Source organism: Lingula anatina, chromosome 2 (genome assembly GCF_051362555.1).
Source record: "Lingula anatina isolate TDL-2025a chromosome 2, LinAna3.0, whole genome shotgun sequence".
NCBI lineage: Eukaryota > Metazoa > Brachiopoda > Lingulata > Lingulida > Lingulidae > Lingula > Lingula anatina.
The window spans coordinates 38,851,446-38,864,827 of record NC_141768.1 but is presented as its reverse complement, the minus strand read 5'-3'; the positions used below and the strand labels follow the sequence as shown (position 1 = coordinate 38,864,827).

General features: G+C 36.9%; 1 protein-coding gene across 5 annotated transcripts in view; it reads right to left on the bottom strand.

The window, feature by feature from the left end:
• LOC106163413 (tyrosine-protein phosphatase non-receptor type 13) overlaps positions 1–13,382 on the bottom strand; it is a 41,947-nt gene that overhangs the window by 16,253 nt on the left and 12,312 nt on the right. For 3 of the 5 annotated variants that reach the window (XM_087003809.1, XM_087003812.1, XM_087003810.1), the window contains 13 exons: positions 12,505–12,652; positions 12,155–12,248; positions 11,614–11,877; positions 11,233–11,277; positions 9,903–10,117; positions 9,238–9,330; positions 8,189–8,765; positions 7,742–7,944; positions 7,331–7,486; positions 6,878–7,009; positions 6,446–6,605; positions 5,844–6,043; positions 5,380–5,541 (listed from right to left, as the gene is read on the bottom strand). In XM_087003809.1, the coding sequence (XP_086859935.1) occupies positions 5,380–5,541; positions 5,844–6,043; positions 6,446–6,605; positions 6,878–7,009; positions 7,331–7,486; positions 7,742–7,944; positions 8,189–8,765; positions 9,238–9,330; positions 9,903–10,117; positions 11,233–11,277; positions 11,614–11,877; positions 12,155–12,248; positions 12,505–12,652 (2,449 nt within the window). Of the gene's footprint in view, positions 1–5,379; positions 5,542–5,843; positions 6,044–6,445; positions 6,606–6,877; positions 7,010–7,330; positions 7,487–7,741; positions 7,945–8,188; positions 8,766–9,237; positions 9,331–9,902; positions 10,118–11,232; positions 11,278–11,613; positions 11,878–12,154; positions 12,249–12,504; positions 12,653–12,755; positions 12,791–13,382 lie in introns of all 5 variants that reach the window. The other 2 variants (XM_087003811.1, XM_087003813.1) reach the window with 2 other exon arrangements.

The window sequence follows — 13,382 nt, the reverse complement described above, 5'->3', positions numbered from 1 at the left end:
GCATGAGAGGAGAATATGGTTAATTAAATCCATATTATAAAGGTACTGGAAACATGTTGGGAACAACTTCAAAGACTTTCAATAATTAAAGCTCTCTAATAAGATATCCTAATAGGATAGGCAAAACTCTGTTGAATTTATTCTCAATAACAAAGATCAAAGATTAGCAAGATCATACCTGGGTCACTGACAAAGGCTCAAATTATCTTTATTTCACTCGCATGTCATGATTTTTGTTCTATCGTTTTTGTTTGTCAAGGTAAATATTGATTTTTTTCATGAACTCTTCTGAGTTAATAATTCTAACACAATTTTTCTTTTCAATGGAACAAAATATCTAGGAACTGCCACTTAGCCAGCAACTTGTTTCCTGACACTTTCATGCAACTAACAACTTCACTGCACCAAACACAACACAAGCTTTGTATTCAAAGGTTCCACATAAAGGGTATATAAGATATCTTCAACAGCACATTAACAGCTACATAGTCATATATTTGCAGAGGTTAAAATAGGTGAGGGTCATTTTACTAAAAAAGGTGACCTTCTGAATCCCCCAAGTGACCCATGCATTTTGTCTAATATATCAGCATGACTTGTCCCATAACTTTTTTTCCTTTTTTATACTACAGCAACCTCCAACATGGAAAAACATCAACAGTAATTAAAAAAAGTGATATAAAACAGTTAAGCAAATATTACACTAAATGTGGGTGTCATTGCTGTAACTCAGAGTCACATTTTTCGTGGAATGACACAATACAGAGCACAAAATAAATTTCTCTCTGCAACACACTTAGTAGTAAGTTTGAATATGAAAAGAAACTGACCGAGACCAGTAAAAGATATTTTTCGCTTTTCCTTGTGATTTTATATAAACATATTTCACCTTTCACAGTGTATGAAATTCAAGGAAATTACTAGCCAGACCGCTGGGCAGGTAACTCTGAAAAGTTACCAGCCCGGCCATGTAGTTACCTGCCCTATTTATGATAACCCCTAGAGTTAAGAGAGGTATGCTGAGGGGGTCTAGAGTGCATTCTTGGGAGAGTAATTTGGAAATGAAAGGGCAATACCATGCCTTATGCATGGAAATTTAGAAATTGGTTGGCATTTCTACTGAATGATACCTTGTCAGTGTTGGATTTAGAGGGGGTCAGGGGGGTCCTGACGCCCCACTTTCAATTTCTGTAAAAAAAACCACCTCTTGAAATAAGACTTTCACTAGTTGAATCATAGTTCTAAACCATACCAAATGGCACCATTCACCATGTAAAATACCAAAAATTTTCAGGGTCCTTTAGCGGGCGGGGGAGGGCGGGGGTAGTCAATTCAGTTTTGTTCACCTTGTGTTTCTCATTTCTTCTTCAATAATTTATTCATAACTTTTATTCCGATTTCGTGATATCATTCGATCATAATTTTTGCTTTTCTGTATAGCAACAAGTATGACCAAACATATATTGTTGTCAAATAAATCGATCTCTGTGCTGACAATAAAGAAGAAAGAATTCAGCACGTGTAGGGTCCCTTTGAATATCGCTTTTAAGCTTTTAAAAGCGGTCGGGAACGGTCCTGCACGCTAATGTCCTGCTGGGCCCCGTATCTTGAAAGCATTGCTTATTGAGAATAGCTATATATATCACATAGAGGCTACAATATATTATATGGGGCGAGTATGGGCGAGTTATTGGATCGAGATGCTTGCGCTCGGTCGCAATGCGTGATACTTTGGAGTTAGGCCTACGGTTTTACAAAAAAATGTTGCCGCTCGACTAATTGCAAATCGAAGTCACCTTTCCATGAGTCCCAATTTGTTCTCTTCCGTTTGGTTCTGTCGTAATCTTTGTTATTTTTATTTCTTTCCTCAATTGTTTTTCTTTTGTGAACTTCTCTATCGGACTTGATAAAATCTTTTCATTTTTGACAGCCCAAGATGAAAGCACGTGGGAAAAGAACTACATCTGACGCACGGCGTAAACTCGTACGTTCACTCAAAATTTTGGGATTCAAATTTTTTGTAAAATTTTCCTTTAATTTGCCTCCGTTGCCTTGATTACTGTTGATTATAAGCACTTCATGTACCTATAAGTCTATTTAATCAATATCATAACTTTTTATACTTTCACATTTTTATTACATTCAACCTACAAATTGCCACTCGGAACTACTCGGATGTCTCCGCACTCGACTGAGTGAGAAGGCATTTCCGGCGGACAAAATGCATGGATTTGGTGCATATTTCTCCGCCTATCACATCCGAGGTTAGTATGGAGCTTGCGGAATGAGCCGAGGATTGCCGATTGACAAATTGCTACTCGCGGTATCTCCTCTACACAAAACAATGACGTAACGTTATCTGCTGTGCACTGAAGCTGGTTAAGAACAATGTGCCTCGTTTCAAATTGTCTTTCAACTTCATATCACACAGACGGAACTTCGAAAACGAGGCCACTGAGAGGGAGATTGTTGGTTACATTTCGATACGAGCGTTCGATTGCAAGCTATGGTTAGTTCTTTGCTTCTATGAAAGTGGGTGAAAACATTGAGTTTATTTGATATTTTGCTGAAATCGCTTGTGAACATAGACAAAATAAAAGGTGGAAATAGGCTGTAAAAAAAGCCAGCCCGTCGGGCGGGTAATTTGCAAATCTTACCCGCCCGGCCTGAAAGTTACCAGCCTCGGGCTGGCGGGCAGGCGGCCATTTCATACACTGCCTTTCACAAGAGATCTGTTTTAAAACCAGATGATACAGGGTCAAAAAAAAAAAAAAAAAAAAAAAAAAAAATATATATATATATATATATATATATATATATATATATATATATATATATATATATATATATATATATATATATATAAATAATCCTACAAATGTACATCAAATTGCAAGAAATTTGCTGGACTTAAACTTCAATATGTGCATGATCATTCCCCAAAGTTTCAGTTATCTTCATCGCTTTGCATAAAAATTGTTCTTTTTAATAATATTAAACAAATATTGTACAAATTATCCTTGAGATACACCCACAGATAAAAATATGTGGGGGTTCAAATGCAGTGCCCACTCAACATCATACTTTCTTTTTCAGGCAAGGGAGTCATTTGATGTGTGGGGGTGGCCCTGTCTTGCTGGAACCACTGTCCATCTTGATGTATCTCTCTGCATTGTCCAAAATAATGTCCAAGACTTCCACAGCACTGCCACACAGCAAATCAAGAGAGACTGATCAGCAGGAAGTGTGATGTTGAATGGGCACGGCATTTCACCGGAACTGAACCCCCGCAGATTTTTATCTGTGAGAGCATTTCAAGGATAATTTGTACCAGAATAACCCCAAAACGATTGGTGAACAGAGGGCAGCAATCACAGCAAAAATCAGGGAAATCCCGAGGGAGTAATGTGTTCGAGTAATTGGCCATTTTTTCAGGATGAATGAAAGTGTACTACCAATGCCAAGGAGGCCATTTGGAGCACATTTTTGAAAGAGAACATGACTTTTATGAAGAGTGACCAAGAAAACTTAAACTTTGGGGAATGATCTACACATATTGAAGAATTCTTGAAATTTGATGGACCTTAATAGGATTTAATAAAATTTTAATGGATTCTGTATGTTAATTCATTTGTCTATTAAATAAATGGTAATTACCTCATCTCATTTCACTTAATTCATGTTAACATTTGCTGTGTTAATATACCCAGACCCGCCTCTGTACTGCACTACTCTATGAATCTCATTCACAACAACCAAAACTATTGTCACCTTGGGAAACAGCACCTTGATTATCTTAAATTCATAAAATTGCAAGAATTTCATATATTCACTTTACTCCTTGTTTTTAGTACTTAATAGGTATATAAATTTTGCAGCTTCCAACACATCAAAAATTGCTTACACAACCTGGCTATGCATTGAGAAGCCCTATGAATTGATATTCTCTGTCTGTGTCTACATGAAAAGTGAACATGCATTTTAAAGCATGCAAAAGGTTTCTATTTATCAATTATGTGCATGCTAAAGAAACCAGTGATCCTTTACATCAATGATGCAGATACAAGAAATTATTTCCACCCTAAACACTCGCAAAAATAACAACTTTTAACATGTTTAAGTATCACTGTGTGTATGATGCAAGGATGTGTGTGTGTGTGAAAGAGTAAGTAGGCACTGTTTTTGTATATTACTTATATGATAAGCTACTTTTTATAGTTATGTGATAAGCTTCTTATGCAATTATGATAAGCTTAATAACTATGCTTATAAGCTTCTTTAGTATTGTATTGTGCATGTTTAATAATAATGACAAAAAGAAAAAAAAAATTATAAAACTGGCATAGAATACAATGTTGTATCTGGGGATTTGCTTTGTGATAAAACTTCAAACTGATGAGGTGTTTTTTGCAAATTTTGAAATTGTACTGGAAGAGCAGAAAGAGCCAGATCAGAGGCGTTTTTAAATATAATATAATTTTACACAGTGTGTATTGCAGAAACTTAATTGTCCCACTCACAAATTACATTTTAACCTGGGTCTGGGGAGGAGGCTACTAAGAAAATGTTGAAGGTAGAAGGTGGATTTTGATGGGTTCTCAATAATAAAAAAATAAAAATATCTTTATATTATAAGTGACCTCCATTTTTGTGGAACCCAGTGCAGTCCAATACCTGGGTGGTTTACAGATTGAAAATTAAAGTTTGAATAAATTAAAAGAAATGAAAAACTGCCGTAAGTAATTCTTCACTTATGTTACTTTTTACTACCATTAGATAGCATTGTTATTTATCATTTTTGGGATATCAATAAAATATAAAAATCTGACATAGAAAATTGTCTTCTTTTCCTGTACTTCATATATATTTATGGTACAATTACACAGTATTAAATCATAAGATAAAACAAATATGACTTTTGGCTTCCTCCCTTGTGTCATCAAAAACCTATTTACCATTGATGCCCCACATTTTTTAGGTAATGACGTGACCAGTTATTTTCAATTTGCATCACATGTATTCTTGGAATAATCATATTTAATTATATAATATAATATAATATAACCTGCACCTCCATCAATTACACTTTTTTGAGGTCAGCAAAACAACATATAAGCAAAACTTAAGTAATTATTATCTAAAAAGGCATATTTTGAATTTTCAAACAAAACTGAGTGGTTTGAAATACACAGGCACCCACATAAATTCCAAAGCATTTATGTCTATATAAAGCAAATAATTAACAAGGCCGGGGTTTTTTTAATGAACACGAGGCAGTGGGTTTTAAGAACAGTAGGCTATTATGAAAGCAGGTTGTGGGTTAATTAACTTTTACTAATTGGAGGGTTGTTACCACATTTGCCTTCTTCCTGAGATTACCTTGATTAAATGGTCCCCTACTTGTAGCTGCCCATCTCTGTCTGCCACGCCTCCTGAAGCAATAGTCTTTACATACACACCTGTGCCACCTGGACCACTAACCAGCCCAAAGCCAAAACCTTCATTGCCAGACTTTGTGAGCTGAATGGCTATACCAGATATCTAAAAATACAAGAAAATTGACACAAATTAATGAGGAGTTATATGACTCTTGCCCAATGTAGAAAGTATGCACTGCATGGTTGTTAAGGCATTCTTCAATAAACTATTAAAGAGAATATGACTGAGGTTTTACTCAGCCTTTAAAATAAAAATTACTGAACAAAATATGAAGTATTAACATACTTTATAAAAAGCCAGGTAAAGATCTTCAATTTACATTGTACATATTTTTCTGTATGTCAAACATCTTAATACAATTCATAATAGCTTTGTAACACAGCTGGACTGCAATGACACCTCACCTTTTGCTTGTTGTCGTCCGTGTCAGAGAGGGGCAGGCTAATGTCCCCCCAAGAAGACACACTGCTCCGGCTGGCCACTGACCTCTTACTGTGGTCCAGCGATGACAAGGAGGTGTCCCCTCCGGCTTGACCACTACCACCAGGGTGACCCTCAGGGGATGAGGGTGCCTCCAAGGGCTGCTGTTTGTGGGAGACTGACACTGAGGGAAAAAAGAAATACTATGGTTTAGGATAGTGTGACAGTACTATCTAAACACAGGGTACGCTAGTAGTCTGTTACAAAAAAGTTGAAAGCACCCCCACAGTGTGATTTTGTATAGTACTTTATAAATAGGGGTCCCTGATATCAGATGGTAATGTGACAGCACTACTGAGAACTGATGATACCTAAGCAGACAGCTCTTTAAGGGTTGTTGACATTTCTGAAGAATGTGTGTAAATGTAAGATATTGTTTGAGACACTGTGTGTCAAAAATTAAAATTTTTGGCAGGGTATTTAAGTGAGTATTTCCTTAGGAAAAAGCTGGTGGACCATTTTGCTGAGATTAATTATGAATTTAAATGTATTTCTAAACATTCACAAGAAATGACTCAATTCTTACTGTAATCATGTGGCTTGATCACATCTTTATTAGTCTCAAATTCAGCAGCAAGGTCTTTGACAGATTTGGTTTTTTCTACTTTCTCAGCATTCTCCTCCTCTTCATCTTCCTCCTCTTCCTCACTCTCTGATGAAGATTCTGGATAGAAGCTCTGCTGGCCCTGTAGTGTGAGACAGGAAAATCATTATCAAAGAAGCTCATCATTTACATATGTCCGAGATATATTGCACATTTCAGAAAAATGATTTTGACATTGGTCTCAGTGAAATGTGTGTCAAGTTTTTTTTTGCTTGAGTAAAGCAAGAAGCAGTTAAACTGACAGTATCATATGTCATAATTTGCTTATAATTTGTATAAAAAAAATCACAAGATACATGTCTGCACATACATATCAAAAATGCTTTTTATGTAAATGCTATATTGATACATTACCTGCTTCTTGTCCTGCTGAGCAGGTTTGGGGGGTTCCCCTCTGTGTAGCCTGATGGTGACCTCCTGAGGAGTATTCCTTAAGAAGGACACACAGTCAAAGTGGCTAAAACCTGTCACATCTTTACCATTCACCTGTGGTGACAGAAATGATATATCTACGGTCATTTCTTTATTATCGTGTTTGCCTTTGCAACTTTTATGTTTCTGAACAACAAATTACTTTGAAATAACCTAAAGACAGGCATCACTTTGTTTCAAGTTATCTTGACATTAATATCAAATTAAACATTTCGGAAAAGACAGGAACCAATGAGAAACAGATTTTACTCAAAATTATCAAACAGGGCAAAAATTCTATTTCAGAATTAGCAACTATCAAGTGAATATCAAATATCTAATTGTTTTCTACAAAAAGGATCAAATTATTCAGCCAGACATTTGTGGGACATGTACCAAGATAAGCTTATCCCCAGCTTGCATCCTGCCGTCTGACAGCGCTGGGTCTTGCACCACTGCCTTCACATAGCAACCTCCTGTTGTCATGGTTCCCCCAGCCACCGTGAACCCCAAGCCACTCCTGATGCTCTTTATCAATGTCACCTCAAACTCCTAATTAACACAAAACTACCATACTGAAGTCTCAAGATGTGATAATTGACTTTATAAATATGGCTCTAATATTTTCTCACCTGAACTTAGGTTCACTCGATAGTTACACAAGGGAAAACAAAAAAAATTATGTGATCTAAGTCATTAGATAAGAAAAAAACTGCTAAACCTTTATCCACAAGGTAAAACATGTTATAGTAAAATCCATCAACAATATACATCTTTATCTTAGATTATTGTTAATATAGATCTCACCCCAGGTTTCATTGGTGGTGGTGGTACATCCAAAGCTTCACTCTCCTCCTCCTCCTCTCCACTTTCCTCGTCCTCCTCCTCCTCCTCCTCCTCACTGGAGTCTGCAGGAGTTGGACTGGGAGGGGCAGAAGCATCACTGTCAGATGCTACACTTTCTGTTCTAGAAAACTCACTAGACTGGATGCTGTCAGCCCGGGAAACCACTAGATGGATCAGGACATTGTTTTAATGATTCATCTATGTATATAAGATACAAAATAACATACAACCCAAAACCATTAATCTTCCATCAAAACTATCAATTTAACAAAACTTTCAATCAGATTCAATCATAATTCCAATACATTAAAAAAATTATATAAAATGCAACTGGATGAATAACCTACGTTTGTTCTATTCATTATTCACATCATCATGACATCAATGTATACCGTCATGGGGCCCTACCTTTTGGCTGAGATCTAACTGATCTCTGAGATGACTGCTTGGAAACATATGGAGCAACACCCTGGGACTGGCCACTCTCCTGTCTGGACACAAACTTATGTGGGGACTCAATCCTCTGGTCACTGTCTAGTAAACTAGGTGGAGAGTCTTCTGTCATGGTCATATGTTCTACTTGCCCAATAGGTGTCTGTCTGCCTGACACATCAGACGTCCTTTCAGACTGGTCAACTGTACTCTGACCTCTTGTCCACTGGTCTGGACTGACCGAATGTTCTGTCTCGGTTTCTTCACTGGAGGACTCGGACATGCTGCTGGCAGGGCGATCCTCAAGAGTGGGTCTCATAGTCTGTTGTGCTGAGCCAGAGAATGGAGGAGGTGATTTCACACCTTGTTGCTGGACTGGTGTCCCACTATGATGGAATGGTGACTTGGCTGGACTAGACACCAACGGTGATATGGGCAGTGGTGACTTAACGGGAGACTGGGATTCCTGGACTACTGACAGACCTGATGCCACTGTCGCTGGTGACATGCTCTTGGGAGTTGGGACCCTGTCTTCAAATGGAGACTCCCTCCCCTGGAACGAAGTAAGAGTTGTAGTAATTTTTATTTGAAAATAAGTTAAAAGCATCTAAATTCTTCATTAAATTCCAAAAATTACATGCTAACACAGTACTTTCATGCCATCAGTCCTTTTATCAACAAACGGGAGGGGGGGGGGGATATACAAAAGGTCAAATTTAAGAATTGATTTAAATATTTAGATTGGCATAAAGGCAATCAGATGGCTTTCTAGAAAGATACATGGACAGAAAGCAAACAAATATGGTCAAATATTTACATTGAATATATTTTTACTGAATTATCTTATCAATCCTATAAAATTATCAAAAATTCTCAACAAAAGAACAAATCTTTCACGTAATGCCATGTGAACCATGGTCTATTTTTTTTAAGGTGACACTGCAGTTGCTTAGAGAGAACACAGCAGATGAACAGTTCCTCAACAGGAATACTTATTTTTTAGTCATAAAAAAATTTAAACTCACCCTGTCTACAATAGGTGGCAGCTGGGTGGGGCTTGGCCTGCAGATCAGCAGCTTGACATCTGATGGCGCTGTTCTCAGTAATGTCACAGTTTCCTAAGAACATAAAGAGGGACATGATTACTGACAAAAAATTCTCTATTGTACTGGGATAATTTTTAAAGGTTAAGCATATTAAGCCAAGAGCTAAATTATTATCTTGTCCTCAGAACGAGAGTCTCTATCTGAGCTTTATTTCATTGCTGAATTAAATAGTCTAACTTGGCAGGGTGTATTTTCAAAAAGACAAACCAAATATCAACTCTAAAAAAAGGATTTCACAATTCCTTGTAAAAAAAGTAATCAGCAAGTATGTGTGCAAGCGTGTATTTAATTTTTTGTGACTTTCTTACATTTATTCCTTTGACATTACAGAATACAACTGCAGGAAACGAATCACAAAGGAAAGAGAAAAATCCCTACTCAATCCCCATTAATTACATCACGCAAAAAAGATTAAAAAGCTTCCTGAAGCCCTTGTCACCAGCATGGAATCACACCTTAACCTTAAACTGTAACATGCATGAACTTTACCTTAATTAACTTTTCAAGGTAAAGGCAGATAGGGATAACTAAGATGAAAACAGACATACAGAAAAAAAATTCCACAAAAAATCTGGACAACTCACCCCATGTGTTAGACCTCTGACTATGGTACCGTTGACTTCCAGAATGACGTCCCCCACTTCCAGCCTCCCACTGGCAGCGGCAGGACCCAGGGGGAACACTTTCCGTACCCGCACAATACAGCGCACTGGGTCAGTGGGGTGAGCTCCTCTCCCACCTAGTACACTAAACCCTAGACCACTGCTGCCCTTTATCAGTGGCACTTCATATGTGTTTTCTGAAAGGAACATACAACATAACATCTCATTTTTTTCCACTCAATGCATTAAGGTGATAGTTTAGTTTGTCATATTAAACAACCCCAACATAATTTTACCATCAGTAAGATAAACCAACGTCTAAATTAAGGACCAGACTACTTTCTTTCAATTGCTTAAAGTTTCAACTGTCATCCTGATATTTTCCCTTCAAATAAGAGTTATAACATTTTTTAAAATAATCAACCAGAGGCATAAGTACATGTTTCAGTCATTCCTCAAAGATAATGTCTGTTTTTTAAAAATTATGCTGCTTTTAATATGTAAATCTAACCTTAGACTCATAATTATTTTTAAATGAATGATTTTAATGGAGTTTAAATGCATTAGCAATGTTAGCGAATCTAAAACATCTATGCTATTTGCTGTCATTACAAAAATAGTTGACTGAACAGTCTAATGCATGTACTTATTATCATAGTTACAATATTTGTACTGGTTTAGAGCATGCACAGCTACATACCATGCATGCAGCATGCAATCTAGAGATCTACATGTAATAAAGAATATTAATCAAAGTCAAATAAAGAAGGGATAAAAATGTCTTTACTATATGAGTTAGACAAAACATCAATCCTTCCCTAAGTTTCATTAGCACGGATTTCATGAAATACTTGTTAAGATATCAATATCTTTACTCAATAAGATATCATACTACTAATTTTATCCACAAAACTGAAATACTGTTTTTCTGTAAAGTGAAAAAAATGTAAGACACTGTTTAGAGGCTTAGGAAATTTCAAGTCTTGAACTAAACATATTACAGGCGGACCAAAATACTCAGAATAATATTGTATTACTAATCTATTTCCAAAAAATATAATTTTTTTATTAGTATATCCTGGTATTTTTCACCAGAATTTCAATCTGATGCAGCACTTGTATTGTTCAAATCTTTCACTTTCCAATTTAAAAATTAGTAATGTAATTCAGCTAATTCATTCCGCTGTTGATCAGTAATAGAAAAAAGAAAAAACGTTTTTTAGAATAAAAGAATGCCATTTACATTGAACATAAATTATGCTGTTATAAACATGAATTGACTACACGCACATATATGATGACACCTTTTTACCTGCAAAATATCGACCCTTTTTCAAAAAAACCTCAAATGTGTTGGCTACAAGAAAATCCAATACAATATGATGGAGTTTAATAGGACAAATATCGTTTGTAAAAAAAAAAAAAAAAAATCAGACTTTTGCTTGCCTCCCACTTCTACCTTCTCAAATATAACAATATCATACAAAAGCTATTTCAAGTTTCTTAATTTCTACATAAATAAGATAGGAAATGTAATCTGCTATTTAGAATCTAAAATACCAAAAAGCCAAACTTTACACCAGTAAGCCAATATATCACACCAATCTAGCTGGCTTTGTGCATAGAAATGCCTGAGAACTGTAGCTTGTAAATATAGAATAAAAAAAACATCAAAATAAGCCTCAGCACATACCTTCAGTGACAAAGTCATACAAATGTGTGTCATCTAATCTCCCAGTGTTAGGGGCCTCAACAGCCATGTCCTCTGAGAAATCTGTCTTTTGTGTTGTGGGAGTGTCAGACTTCAGAAAGTGTGGGCTTTCCATTTTGGTCTGCAGGGGCTCCCCTCTCTCCATGGACAACCTGCAGATGTGTGGGGCATTCCTGAGTGTCTCCACAGCCTGCTTGTGTGTCACCCCTTCCAGACTGACCTCATTGACCTCGATCACACGGTCACCTGGAGTTACAGGGTAAGTGGACAACATGGGTGGACATACCAACATGTTAATAAAGTTTCTTATGGTAACTTCAGAATAAAAGATAACAGCAATGATTTGTACAATCACCCATTAATAAAAAGATACACAATACCCGTAGTTGTTGAGAGAAATTTGATCACAGAGCAGTGTTAATGTGCTGAGCATTTTCAAACTTCAGTTAATACACATTAAATCACCAGAAGACTCCTTTTGTATTGTCTTATATCTGAGCTCCCACTGACAAGTTCATCTTACCTATCTGGATCTTCCTGATTCTCTCTGCTGCCCCTCCTGGCACCAGGGACTTGACATAAATACCTCCAAACTTGACACTTGTGTTGATACCGCCCTGAAAGAGCAAGGAGAAAAGGAAATGGTGAGATATAACAATTAATAAATAAATGTCATTTCATTCAAGTTTTAATGTTGCATGTTAGCATTTTTGGTTGTCTACGTTACTTTCAGAAGCAGGTTATATTCTTGAATCACAGGCGATTATTCCTAATGTACTTTACAAACAAAAAAAAGCTAGAAAACATTCCTAAGCATATCTAAATTAAAGGGATTGCAGAAAATTGTACAGCAAAGTTAAAATACCAACTTACAGTGACATTGAGTCCCAAACTACCATGCATCTTCTCCAGGACCACCTCATACTTGTCTCCAGTCTTGAGTTCCTGTGACTGGTGGGACTGAGCCGATGTGCTGGTTTCATAGCCTCCCATACTGGCAGGACTGCTGCCCATAGCAGAACTAAACACAACACAAGGTACAGTATTAACACAGCCATCCATACTGGCCGGACTGCTGCCCATGGCAGAACTACACACAACACAAGGTACAGTATTAACACAGCCATCCATACTGGCAGGACTGCTGCCCATAGCAGAACTAAACACAACACAAGGTACAGTATTAACACAGCCATCCATACTGGCAGGACTGCTGCCCATAGCAGAACTAAACACAACACAAGGTACAGTATTAACACAGCCATCCATACTGGCAGGACTGCTGCCCATAGCAGAACTAAACACAACACAAGGTACAGTATTAACACAGCCATCCATACTGGCAGGACTGCTGCCCATGGCAGAACTACACAACACAAGGTACAGTATTAACACAGCCACCCATACTGGCAGGACTACTGCCTATGGCAGAACAAAACACAAGGTACAGTATTAATACAGCTACCCATACTGGCAGGACTGCTGTCCATAGCAGAACTACACAAAACACAAAGCACATTATTAACACCACACAGAACTGTTTGCACAAAACAGACTCATGTGAAAGGTATCACATGAGTTTTTATAAAGAATTTGGACAAAGAAATATTTTCAGCAAGATCGGTATCAATACATACACACAAATGATGACCTTACACAGAGTTACTGTTCATCACAAGACCCAGTTATGTGTAAATGCTAGTCTGATAGATGTAACTTGTATAATATCATTTGGACCCTATTTACCTTTG